Source organism: Poecilia formosa, unplaced genomic scaffold (genome assembly GCF_000485575.1).
Source record: "Poecilia formosa unplaced genomic scaffold, Poecilia_formosa-5.1.2 Scaffold1077, whole genome shotgun sequence".
NCBI classification, from domain to species: Eukaryota; Metazoa; Chordata; class Actinopteri; order Cyprinodontiformes; family Poeciliidae; genus Poecilia; species Poecilia formosa.
In genome coordinates, this window is record NW_006801016.1 from 14792 (window position 1) to 27172 (window position 12381).

The following is a 12381-nucleotide window of genomic DNA, read 5'->3' on the forward strand; positions in this document are numbered from 1 at the left end:
ACCGCCTTCAAGAACTTTATTAATCATTTAAACACCAGATGTGCCTAATTGGAACCATTTTAGTGCTAGCAGAGAAGCTAACATCCTTATGTCCTGTTAAAGTTTCAAAACCTGATTAAGGAGTCGTCAGTTGTTAGTCCGGTCCGGTCCGGTCCAACCCGGTCCGGTTGTGTTTATGTAAACCTGCCACAGTAGAAAACTATTACAGACATCTGGACTCATGAATTGTAATTTTTCTACTTTTACATCTTGTTTTGGAGGTTCAGCCAATCAGCAGCAAGTAAAATAAATGGAGCTTCTGGATTGGCTGGTGTGCAATCATCAGCCAATGGGCTCTTTGTACGTCAGCTTCTGCGTTCGGGGAAAGTCAATGTAATAATTAATGATGACCATCGATCCAAAGCCCAACAAGCTGGAGAAAGGTTTTAAGATGTATGTTAAACATCCACAGATACGAAGGTGAGTTTTATTTTCTTTAAACTTTGTGGCTAACATTAGCTTTAGCTTATGCTAGTAGGCAATATTCTCGGACATTTTTCTTATAAAAATGTGTTATTTAAGTATCTAAACATTCTAATTCATTCTAGCGGACAATGTTTTTACCTTAATTTATTGTTAGGCCAAGTAACGGGGAGGTTCCGGTTCGGGCTTTTTGCTAACGGACCATGAAGAAGCTCAACAAGCCTCGTAGCTTAACAGCAGAGCAGCTCTGGAGTCAGAGATCTGGTTCAGCTGTTCAGGTTCAGTGTTGTTGCTTTTACACCGTGTTCCTTCAGGCCTCCGTGTTATCTAGTTTTCCATGTTCAGAGCTCAGATTGTTTACTGCAGGGTGTTCAGGCGGATCAGCTGTCTGGCTCTGGTTCCCATAAACTCTTTCAGGCTGAATACAGAAGTGATTCTTGGAAATAACTCAGGAGGCTCCTTTAGTCACCATCCGTCTGCCCGGTAGTTTTAGGCTGAAGAAGCTGATCCGGAGTGAAGTGAAGGCTGCAAACTTTAACTGGTAGCGACGGATACAAGCCGCCGACTTCTTGATTCAGGATCGCTTGGAAATTAATGAAAACTTAAAAGTCCCTTATATTAGGAAGACAACATGGTGTCGCTTTATTTGCTTCTGAAATATGACTTTGACATCTCTAGCAGTCATGGTAACTCAAAGCAAACAAGAAAGCCGCATTTTGCTCATGCGGATGTGACGTCAGTAGGTAGGTCCCAGGCAACATTTTGTCCACTAATCAATGTGCAGCTTTTCCAGGAATACTGAACATACTTCATTTCCCTGAACTTCAGAATAAAAACTCACAGCAGCTCTGATCGTCTCTGGCCTGAAACTTTTCCAGAAAAGCATTTCAGCTGATTAAAGGGAATTTTATGTCCACTAAAATTTCAGTGTTAATCAAACCTTGTAATGTAATGAATATTATTCCATAGTGTAACTTCTGGAAGTCTTCAAACCCTGAATAATGTTTGGAAACGTTTTAATCACAATAATCTTCCATTCAGGTCCTTTTAATCCAGGAGTTTATGATTCATGTAATAAATCAGAGGAGATGAAAACAGATGGAGTCCAATAGTTTTTATTGTTCAAACACAGAACAACGCGTCTCAGTTAGAGCCTAAGCTGCAGCTCGTTTCTACGGTAACTAAAATCTCTGAGCTGCAGGAAGACGAACTTCACTAAAACATGGGATTAAAACAGTGATGTCGCATCCCAACACGTCGCCGTCTCTACTTCTCCTTGGGCGCCATGTCGTCTCCGCCCGACACGTTGCCTTCCTCATCGTCATCATCGCCGGCGCCGATGATTCCCTTCAGGTAGGAGCGTTTGAATTCCTGGAACACCATCTCATCCTCCATCTCACTGGGAACAGCAGCAGCATCACAGATCAGACCACTGAGAACTAAACTCCCACAGAAACTGATCCGCAGGAAATGGTTCAGGCCACAACACTGAGGAAAACACAAACTCTCCCCTGGGACCCAACGTCCTTCACAACTGATCTGGGAATGTTCTCCTACGTTTGTTTTTCCTTCATCTAAAGCTGCAAACTATTCCATAAACTCAACCTGCATCTGTTCTGACATTAAAGAAAACAAAAACAAACATGTTGGGCGCCAAGGTGTCACCAGCCAACATGGCAGCAGGTTCTTCCTGTTTAACCTGATCAGAAGACAACAGATAAAAACAAAACGCTGAGGAAAACTGAAACATGGACCAGGAGAGGGAAGACCTGATGAATAATCTGATCTGAGGCATCAATAAGATCAGGAAGCTTCTCTCTGCATGTCTTTGTTTCAGCCTCATCAGAATCTAGTTGCTCTCATAGTTACCTCTCCTTCACTGCCGGCAGCAAGAAAATCAAAGTGGAGAGAAAACAGGTGAAATAGTGAACGAGGTCTGATGGACAGGTGAGATCAGGTGAAAGTTCTACCTGCTTCTGGTTTGGGATGCATGAGTGTGAAGGGAACCTCCAGGCCGACCTCACTGCAACACACACCAGGTTCAGGATAAACGGGCCGAGTCCAACATGCATGATGTTTCACAGAGCCTGAACTTACCTGGATCCCATCATCCTGCCAGCAGGTGGGACACAAGCATGAGATCAGATTACAGCAGAAACGCTTCAGAGGAAACGAAACACAGACAGCCTCTGAGGTCTGGGTCCTGATTGGCTGAGGCTACTTCCTGGAGGAGCGCTGGCATCATGCTGCCACTTCCTGTTCTCCGTCTCCTGCTGTTAACTTCTTACTTTTGATTTGACATTTGTTGTGAAATAAACTGAATTGATCAAAGATCTCTAACACCTGATGATCTGACAGGTTGTTGTGATTTTGATCGTTGTAGGAAAATCAGAGGAAAACCGACCAACCCTCCGATGATGAGCTTCACCATGACTTTGTATGAAACCATGATTCCCAGAACCTCCTTCAGGACTCCTTCCTTCACGCTGAAACAAAACAGACGTTTCAGATCCTGCCGGTTCTGCGGGGCAGAGCTTTGGCGTGGAGCGCGGCTCACATGCTGGACGAGGCCAGGTTGGTGTCCTCGTGCTTCAGCTTCCCGTCCAGAGCGATGCCTCTCCTCTCACGGTTGTTGGCCAGCAGCGGCAGCAGCTTGTAGACCTTCTGCAGCGTCGCTCCGGCAGACACCGAGTCCCTGACATGGAGACGGGAGGCAGAGTGAGAACAAACCGAGAGCAACAAGCAGGTTAAATACAGAGAAAACAACAAAAACACATTCTGCTCTTTAAAAACACTTTATTAGGACAAATATCTGAATGAATAAGCGTCACTAGATCAGAGAACAGGTTTCCCGCTTCAGCAGAGCTAAATTTAATAATTAGGTCACCAGCTGCGCTCTAGACAACTTGACCTTTAACCCTGAGAAGGTCATTCAGCCATGATTTAGGACCAGAGATGGACAGAACGTAAAAACCAGTTGCAGTTCCTGACTGCACCACCAGATGGCAGACTTTGCTCTTTTCAGTTACAAGGTTTGGCTGCAAAAACATTAAATCTTTTTAATTCAACCAACAATAAATAAAAGATCTGAAGTTTTTGTTCCTGAGTCAAACTCCAAACAAACACAACAGCTTCTGTGACTCATTCCTGAAGTTCACTGATGACAAAAAGCAGCTAAAATACTTTTGTGCTTCAATAAACAGGAAGCAGATAAAAATCCCAAATATTTATCAGCTGAAGTGAAAATGTCTGAAACCGTCGGGGTCATCATTTAAATCCCCCTTATTCTACAAACATTCAAGATTTTCCTGAAATCAAATCAGCTTTTTAAATCCTGTTAGAAGTTATTTACTGTTGGAAACTGCATTAAATCAGCTTAACTACACATTAACTAAAGAGAAACATTCATTAGCTAACAGCTAATTAACTGTTCACTAACAGTTAATTACATGTGAAGTCAAAGACTCACTAATTAACCATTAATAATCACTATCAGTCCAACTAGATCAAAAGTTCATCATTATTTAACAGTTAATTAACAATTAATTCATGATTTACTCTTCATTAGTCGCTGTGAGATTAAGGAAAGACTCAGATTAGATCCTTAATATTAAAAGTTATTTATTGATGGAAAATACAGTTTACGTCCACACACACACACACACACACACACACACACACACACGTTTCTTTTCTCTCTTTCTGTGGAAGCAGACTTCTGGGGTGTTTTGAATTCTCTCCATCTTTCGGTCTCTGATTTTAAACCTTTTTCCACCGTTCTCTGTTTCTTTTCTCCTTTATTTTTGGTCTTTGTGTTTTTCTACAGGACATGATAAGAAGTTTATCTTTAATCTGTAATAAACTTATTCATAACTTGCCTTTTTTTAGTTCTTATAAAGTCGAGGAAACTTTATGAATGATAAAATCTAGAGACGTTATATTTCTGCTGGTATCTGCTCATCTCTGCTGTTGCATTTTTATTGTCACTAATTGTAAATAATATTTTTAATACCAAGTAAACAATTTCTACATTTTTAATGAAGTTTCTCTGTTTAAATGTATTTTATGTTTATGTTGAAGTTTTGCTCTTTCAGTATTTTATTCTGTTTTTATACATTTTCTTTTCTGTTTATGAATCTATTTGATTTCTCGTCATTTTGCTGCTGTTGTACAGAAATTTCCACATTATTTCATTTTGCAGCAGATTTTGTGTTTGAATGACTTAAAGGGCCAAACCACACCAGACCGAAGGCCTTTAACTCCTTTAGTGAAAACTGATCATTTTGAGTTTAGTCAGGATAATTTATCTGACCAGAGAAAAGACTGGCTGAGTTTTATCTGAGCGTAAAACCCAAAGCTGTTTACTAAAACATCAGGTAAAAATCAGCAGCAGCTGATATAAAGTCAGAATAAAATGATGATCCTGTTCTGATCCTCATCCAGAGGAGGAGCTGCTCACGCTGATCTTCCTCGGTAAAATCCTCAGCGGAAGCTCCGCCCCGCTCCAGATGTAAGGGAAAACTCTGTGTGTGAATGTGTGTGTGAAGGAGTGTATGTGTGTGTTGGTGTCTGCGTTAAAGAAGGACAGCTGGTTCCGGTCCAGGTCCAGATCCACCCGGACCTTCTGCAGCGCCCGGACGGTGAGCAGAGCCGAGGCGGTCTGAGAGATGGCGGTGTGTTTTCCGTCACACAGCTGGATCCTCCACAGCCCCGACCACAGGGCCCCGTCCCTCCGGACCCAGTCCTCCAGAACCCCCAGCTCCCAGCGGCCGTGCCGCCCCACCTCCACCTCCCAGCTGTGCGCCCCGGAGCAGAAGCCCTCCGACCCCAGGACGGAGCAGAAGCCTCCGATCCGCTCCGGGTTTTCGGGCAGCAGCCGGTTCCTGCCGCACTGCACGCTGGTCAGGTCATCGGACAGAACCAGCTCCGGGTTCGCCGTGTTCGGGTCCAAGACGACCGGAGTGAAGGAGATGGCGTCCTTCATGTTCCTCCAGATGTGGAACCCCAGGTTGCCCAGATGCTTGGCCACGTCTACCAGGGCTCCTGGGGCCAGCTGGGGGTCGCCCAGCAGGGGGCAGCGCTGCGCCGTGGAGCCCAGCAGCAGGGGGACGTCCGCGGCTCTCAGCTCTTCCTCTGCGGCTCTGATGGCGTCCAGAAGAGCCAACATCTCTCTTCTCAGCGCCTCCATCTTCTCCTCCATCACCCGACTCTTCAGGTTCTCCTCCTTCCTCAGCGCCGACATCCTCTGCTCCTCTTCCTCCTCCAGAAACTGGTGAAGCTTCAGGAACTGCTGCCTGATCTGCGTCTCTGTGTGCCGCGCATGGAGCTTAATGTGCTCAGCGGTTTGACTGAACTGGACTTTGACTTGACTGAAAAGCTTGACCTTGTCCTGCAGAGCCCGGATGTCTTTCTGGACCTCCTTCCTGCGCTGCTGAGCGGCTTCATCAGCGGGTCTGAACCTGTGGCCGCTGTGCCTCTCTGAGTCTCTGCAGACGACGCACGCCGGCTCCCAGTGGTCCAAACAGAACAGCTTCAGCTTCTCGCCGTGCAGGCTGCACACATCCTGCCGCCTCTGTGGGACTTTCCCTGCTGTGAAACTCTCACACAGGTTCTTCAGCACCAGGTTGCAGAGCATGTCCTTCTCTCCAGAGACGTTTTTACACAGAGGACACTGCTGGACCTTCTTCTCCGTCCACCAGCCCTGCAGACAGGCTCTGCAGAAGCTGTGGCTGCAGGGCAGAATGACCGGATCTCCGAAGATCTCCAAACACACGGGGAAGTGGAGATCTTCCTGAACTGGGTTCGCCATCCTGTCCGAGTGAAGCTGAGAAAAATGAAGCTCAGACAGAAAAACATAAAAGGTGAAACTGCCTCAGGTTTCTCCTCCGGACCTGGAATCCTCCGGCGGTGAATCGTTGATAGCAGCTGAAGGTCTGAAGGAAACTTCCTGGGTTCAGAGGTGGAGAGTTTTCAGCTGAACTGGTTGAGCTTCATTTCTGTCTAATTATAGCATCTAAACTCTCCGTGCAGTTAGCAGAGATTTCACTGCAGGAATGTTTCTGCATTAAACGGACAGAAGTCTGGTTTTAGGAGACTTTCAGCCAGTTCTGTAGATCATCTCCAAATTATTATATTATCCTTTTATTGATCCTCATCTAAAATAAATGATGCATAAAATCACAAAATTCTCCAATGTCAGTAGTCAAAGTAATAAATTGAACCTAAATTTAAAACAATTTCTCTTTAAAGTCAAACAGAAATGAGCATGCTGGCATTAATATGATCAGATATATTCTAGATGTGTGTAGATAATGCTGATGACTCTTCTTCTATGGTTTTGTTGATTATAACCTTTGGTGGATTGACCCTCATCAGCAGTCGTCAGGTGACAGACTGCATTTTGTTAGGCTTCACATAAACATCAGGATCAAAAGCTAACCGTCATCATTTTCTGCTTGTCGTTTGACCTGCTGTGATTCTGCTGTGTGCCGATCATTACCCAGAATCCTCGATGTCCACACATTTGACGTAGCTGTCGTTGGAGTACAGCACCACCGTGGCAACCTGGTCAACTGAGAGGAGAAACATTCAGGTGAGTTTGTGTTGAAACGTGATGATGATGATGTCATCATCGCCGTCAGGTGTGTTTACCTGACAGGACGACGTTCTTGATGTTTTTGTTGGAGTTGTTTGTGATGTTGACGTGAGCGTGGATCGTCTCTCCATGGTAATAAAGCTAAACATGGATTTAAGATAAAACAACAAACATCTGAGGTGAGCTAATCTGAGGAATTACAGGTTTGACTGTAAATGAAGGAATAAGTGGATCAACATGAGACGCTCCACCTCTTTATCCAGAGTGACCTTAACATGCAGCGGTTTGTCAGACATGAGGAAGTCCTTGATGGTTTCAACGGAAGGTGGCGCCCCCTGCGTGTCTGGAGCGTACTGGACCTTCCTGATCATCAGCTTCACTGTGCTCCTGTCGGACAAACGGGTGTTCAGCATTTCCCCACCGACCGCTTCAGCCATCAGGACAGATGAGACTCACCGTTTGCGAACTTTTGCATCCTGACTCTCAGCGCTGAACGCTTTAATCTCAAACTCCACGGCACATTGCTGCAGAAAAGGAGACGGTTTGGGTTTTTACTGAAGGGAGACCTGGGAGGATGGCCAGAGGGACAGCTGGGGAAGTTTGGGCCAAAATGGCCGATATGAAGTTGACTCAGATTACAGAGAGAAGACAGACTGGGCTCCACTCTCTGCTTCACTCCTGATGGTCCGGTTGACCCGGTTCTATTGGAACCAAAACTTCATCATCTGTTCATTTCCAGCTGCTGTGGTTCTTTCTCTCTGCTCTGAGTCAAACCAACCTGTTCCCCTCCTGGCCTGTGGGGGCACTGCACCAAGAACCACTGAAGGAAACGACACAAAAACCTCTGAAGACACTGAGAGCAACTTCCTTCTTCACCAAACGGAAACTAAATGGAGGCGTCAGATTTTAGCGGTTGGAGGATTTCTCTTTGGTTAAAAACCACCAGCCATTTCTCCTGCTAGCGCTAGGCTAGCACATTTGTTTTGGTTGTATTTACCCAGAATTCCTTGCACTGTGGTCCGTTCACATATGCATTCAAACCAAACCAGCGTTCACTTAACCAAACCCAGACTGAGTTAGCATCAGAGTTCTGCCAAGATGTCAATAAATTCTTCATCATCACGAATAAATCTAGTTTCATTCAGTCAGAAAACTTTCTAATAAAAGCCGAGTTAGGAAGTCGTGTTCAGAGGAGTTTCTGTTTTCTGATTAAACTAATATCTATAAATCAGTAAACAGATATTTAACCGGGGAGGGAAAAGCTGCCAAGCTGGATAAAAAAGAGCTGATTGGAACCAAACTGGTGCAGGTTTGATGTGAAACTGAAATGAACCTGAACCTAAAACTGAAGTCATCCAGAACTGGGAGGATTTAACCGCAGCTCACCTTCCCAACATCATGGGGTCCCGGTTGGAGAGCCACTGAGCAAGGCAGGTTGTCAGGAAACTGGGAAGAAAAACAAATACAGAGGGTTTTCAGCTGGCTCTGCAGTAAGGCTGACTCTGATTGGCTGCTCCGGTCACCTCGAAGAAGAAGGGGTATGCGTTGTTGCCCAGCTTGCGCAGCAGCTTGGCCTGGGTCTTGGTGTGGACGCCCTTCTCCCGGTCCTGCAGCGGCGGGTACACCTGGCGGGTGGACAGGTACAGCTCCCGGCGGAACGCGATGCCGATCACGTCCATGTCGTCGCGGCCGTAGCGGAAGATGCAGGACAGAGTGACGAACACTAGAGGGCAGAAGAGGCACAAGCAGATAAAAGATTTTCAACAGAAGAAATGACAAGTTTGCTTTGTAAAAGTGCAAAAAAAAATGTCCAATGTCCGATGTGTTACCATGGTTACACATCTTTTCTTTGTGTTTGACCTCAGTTTGTACGCAAATAAATAACCAATTATCTGTGATTGATTTTAAGCTCCGCCCCTTTTCCCAGAATCCACCAGGTTACTGGTGATGATGCTTTAAACAGCAGGAGGGGCCAAATTCCTCCCAGGGCCCCACAAAACCGAGGGCCAGCCCTGCTTCTTACATCAAATCACATAATGCGAGTAGAGCCACAAGTATTCATACCCGTAAACATGCTGAAATGAAAACATCACTACTTTAAACCTAAATTTCCAAGGTGTATGAATACTTTTGGCCTGAACTAGTTTCCTGTTGAACCAGGAAATATTTCGGCTCTAAGCTAAAATATTTCCATCCTGTTTTAATCATCAGGAGAGAAAAACATTCCCGGACCTTTCCTCCCGGCCAGAGCCTCCGGGTCGATGAGGACGACGCCATCTATTGGTGGAACAGGAGAAAGCAGGTCAGTGACTGAGGGAGGTTCTGGTTCTGAAATGTTTTCTGATTGTTCTGGTTCCGGACGGATCCGGCTGTCAGACTGACCCACTGGATCCACGGAGTCCACCCGGTCCACGAAGTCTCTCTTCCCCATGAACACGCCGACCTGAAAACATTCAGCAGCCGTTTATCTCTGGGACGGTTTGAATAATGAAGTTTGATTCTCTGTAACTCAGATATTCAGAATTTCACTTTGTTTTTCTCAGACATTTAAGGAAAATAAATATTTAAATCTGATGTCTGAAGAGAAAAAGATTTATTCAGAAATTTCACTTTATTATCAGACGATTCAATTCAAACACGGTAACTAATAATAATTTAAGTTACTCATATTTTAAGCAGATAAAATTTTTAAAGGGAAGTTCTGTATGTCATTTTTGATCTTAAGTCATAAATATAAATGTTAATACAGAAAACACAGTTCATCTGGTTTTATTGTGCTTCCAAATATTAAAATAATTATTTAAATATGAGACAGCAGTTATAAAACTTCTCTTCATGAGTGGAAACCCACAAACAGCTGCTGGTTTTCTTGCATGTCTGTTTTTAAAAGCGTCGGTTCAGAAATGAGACTCGTTTTCTGACGTCATTCTGCTTAACAACCTGCTGAGCCTCATTTCCTGGCAGAAACTCCTCTTTTCCCAGGAAGCAGCAGGACGGAGCTGCGATACAAACCTTCATCTCTGTAGGGAGTTTTACCAAATAAAGCAGGAAATGTTTTAGGGTTTGATTTCTGAGCTGAAGGAGGAGCGATCAGCAGGACTGAAGCTCTGAGCTCATTTCTGTCTTCACTGAGATAAAACCGTCTGTAACTAAACGAGTCGCTCTGACAGGAAGTGGATCGATTGGATCCCGTTTTGAGTTTCACTCACCGACTTGTCTTTGCAGGTTTTCTTAAAAATGACGTTTTTTGGACTCATGGTGGTGGAGATGGAGAACGGCTGATCTGAGGAACTGGAACAAGCAGAAACGGGTGAAATAAATGTCAGGGCTGCTGCGTTCGACCTTCAGACTGGTTCGACCTTCAGACTGGTTCGACCTTCAGACTGGTTCGACCTTCAAAAGGCTCAATGTCTCATTTACATAATTAGCATCAATATTAACATATAAGTAAAGCTTGAGTCTAAATACATTTTAAATTAATGAGACATTCTGTGACATGTTGCAGAGATCATGCATGAATTTTAACCAATCAGAGATTTAAATAGGAGCAGCAAAAGCAAAGGAGGCGGATCAGCAGAGCTAACAGCTGACGGTTTCATCCAGGATGTTTTCTCTGCTGCCTGGATGCTGAGCTGTTAGCATGTTAGCATGAGACTCAGAGACAGCAACAGTCTTCAGTCAGAGGCCTCTTCAGAGGCGTTGTAAGACTGACTGCTGCTGAAGATCCTTCCAGCCCACAGCGTTTCCCTTCATAACGACTGTTTCTGAGTTACAACCTTTAATTAGTATTAGTATCGATCTGGAAAACCTCAGAAAGAGAAAATCAGCTTCCTTTTCTTTAACTGTTAATAGTTATATTTTTTCTTCAGCTGCTGCAGAAACAGGTCTGTCAGCTGATTCAAATGTTTCAGATTTTTCTCAGATAAATTCAGCTGCTGGTGTTGAATAAAGATTCTGGTTGGTTGAACTTTTATTTAATCAGCTTGTTTAGAAGTGCTGGAGCTCCTGATTTAAAGGTTTTAAAAACTGTTTTTCTTTTTAAAAATTTCAGCTCAAACACAGATGTAATATTTCTGTAACACTCCTTTCAGAAAAACGATGAAAATATGATTTCTAGTAGAAATATTCACTCAGAGAATGAAAGTAAAGATAAAATAACTAGAAGTTAAATATCTTCAGTTTTAGTTTTATCTCCCTCTAGCGGCCTAAATGATGCACTGCAGCTCCATCAGCTGGTAAAATAAAACCTGAAAACACATTTCTTTTAAAAAAACAACTTAATTTAAAACAATATGTCATAGAATTAGTCAGATTATAATCTACTTTATAACTGAATATGAACAGATGAACATAAACAGATTTCCATCATTGCTTCTGTTTTCAGCTGAATTTCTCACTAAAATAATAAACTGTTTGTTTACAGCAGAGTTAATGAAATTAAGATGAAGAGGAAAACATGTAAACAGACTTCAGCTGCTGAGCCTCTTAATCCTGTTAAAATCCTCCCACTGATCTGGACCAGATCTTTCTGCTCACAGAACCAGAACAAATCTGTTCCAACTGGAGCTTCTGCCATCGAACATGATTCTCTTTGGGTTTATGTTAATAAAGTATTTTCTTCATCACTGACCCTCTGAATCATGTAGAATCTAATAAACGTTAGTTTAGTGTCTCCTGCTCCAGAGAGAGTTCTGGTTCCTCCTGAATCGGGCCGTTTCCTGTCCGGACTCCTCCTACAGTAAACAGATAAAACACGATAACCTGCAGGTCGGATCCGAGTGACTCACCTGTGCTGCTGAGGTTCTGAATGAGAGGAGGAGACCGACCCGGTCCGCTGGCTCTATATGTAAACACCTGCTGTCTGTCAGGGCTGCCTGGGCCAATCAGAGGCCGTCTGCGGTGACCTTTGCCCTCCTCCTCGCCGCTCCGCAGACAGCCAGACTTCCTGAGAGGATTGGAGCGGTTCCACCTCCGTCAGCACATCGGGCCGGATTAGAACGAAGCTCTGCCTGCAGCGCCGCGTTTCACTTTACTGATCCTGAGGGTCAGCATCCAGCAGCTGATAGAGAACAAACTCCTTTATCCATAAACAAACTCCTTTATTTATAAACAAACTCCTTTATTTATAAACAAACTCATTTATCCATAAACAAACTCATTTATTTATAAACAAACTCCTTTATTTATAAACAAACTCATTTATCCATAAACAAACTCATTTATCCATAAACAAACTCCTTTATTTATAAACAAACTCCTTTATTTATAAACAAACTCCTTTATTTATAAACAAACTCCTTTATTTATAAACAAACTCCTTTATT

The 12381-nt window shown here is 43.8% G+C and overlaps 2 protein-coding genes across 3 annotated transcripts; both read right to left on the reverse strand.

Moving 5' to 3' along the window:
- Nucleotides 1-1561: 1561 nt before the first annotated feature.
- LOC103132478 (S-arrestin-like) lies at nt 1562-11933 on the reverse strand. Of its 2 annotated transcripts, none has more exons than XM_007544281.2 (16): nt 11845-11932; nt 10267-10348; nt 9440-9500; nt 9290-9334; nt 8581-8780; nt 8444-8503; nt 7514-7581; nt 7309-7444; nt 7114-7198; nt 6962-7034; nt 3020-3157; nt 2871-2948; nt 2560-2574; nt 2433-2485; nt 2332-2341; nt 1562-1861 (listed from the first exon to the last, which is right to left on the reverse strand). In XM_007544281.2, the coding sequence occupies exons 2-16, from the start codon at nt 10312-10314 to the stop codon at nt 1729-1731; spliced, it is 1203 nt and encodes a 400-aa protein (XP_007544343.1). In that variant the 5' UTR covers nt 10315-10348; nt 11845-11932; the 3' UTR covers nt 1562-1728. The 2 variants fall into 2 exon arrangements, with proteins under 2 accessions (XP_007544343.1, XP_016522901.1); XM_016667415.1 differs by lacking the exon at nt 1562-1861 and adding an exon at nt 2025-2250 and having other exon boundaries at nt 2306-2341; nt 11845-11933.
- On the reverse strand, nt 4609-6954 carry LOC103132477 (tripartite motif-containing protein 35-like). Its single transcript, XM_007544280.2, has one exon. It carries the CDS (start codon nt 6269-6271, stop codon nt 4898-4900), a length of 1374 nt encoding a protein of 457 aa, XP_007544342.1. The 5' UTR covers nt 6272-6954; the 3' UTR covers nt 4609-4897.
- Nucleotides 11934-12381: the final 448 nt, after the last annotated feature.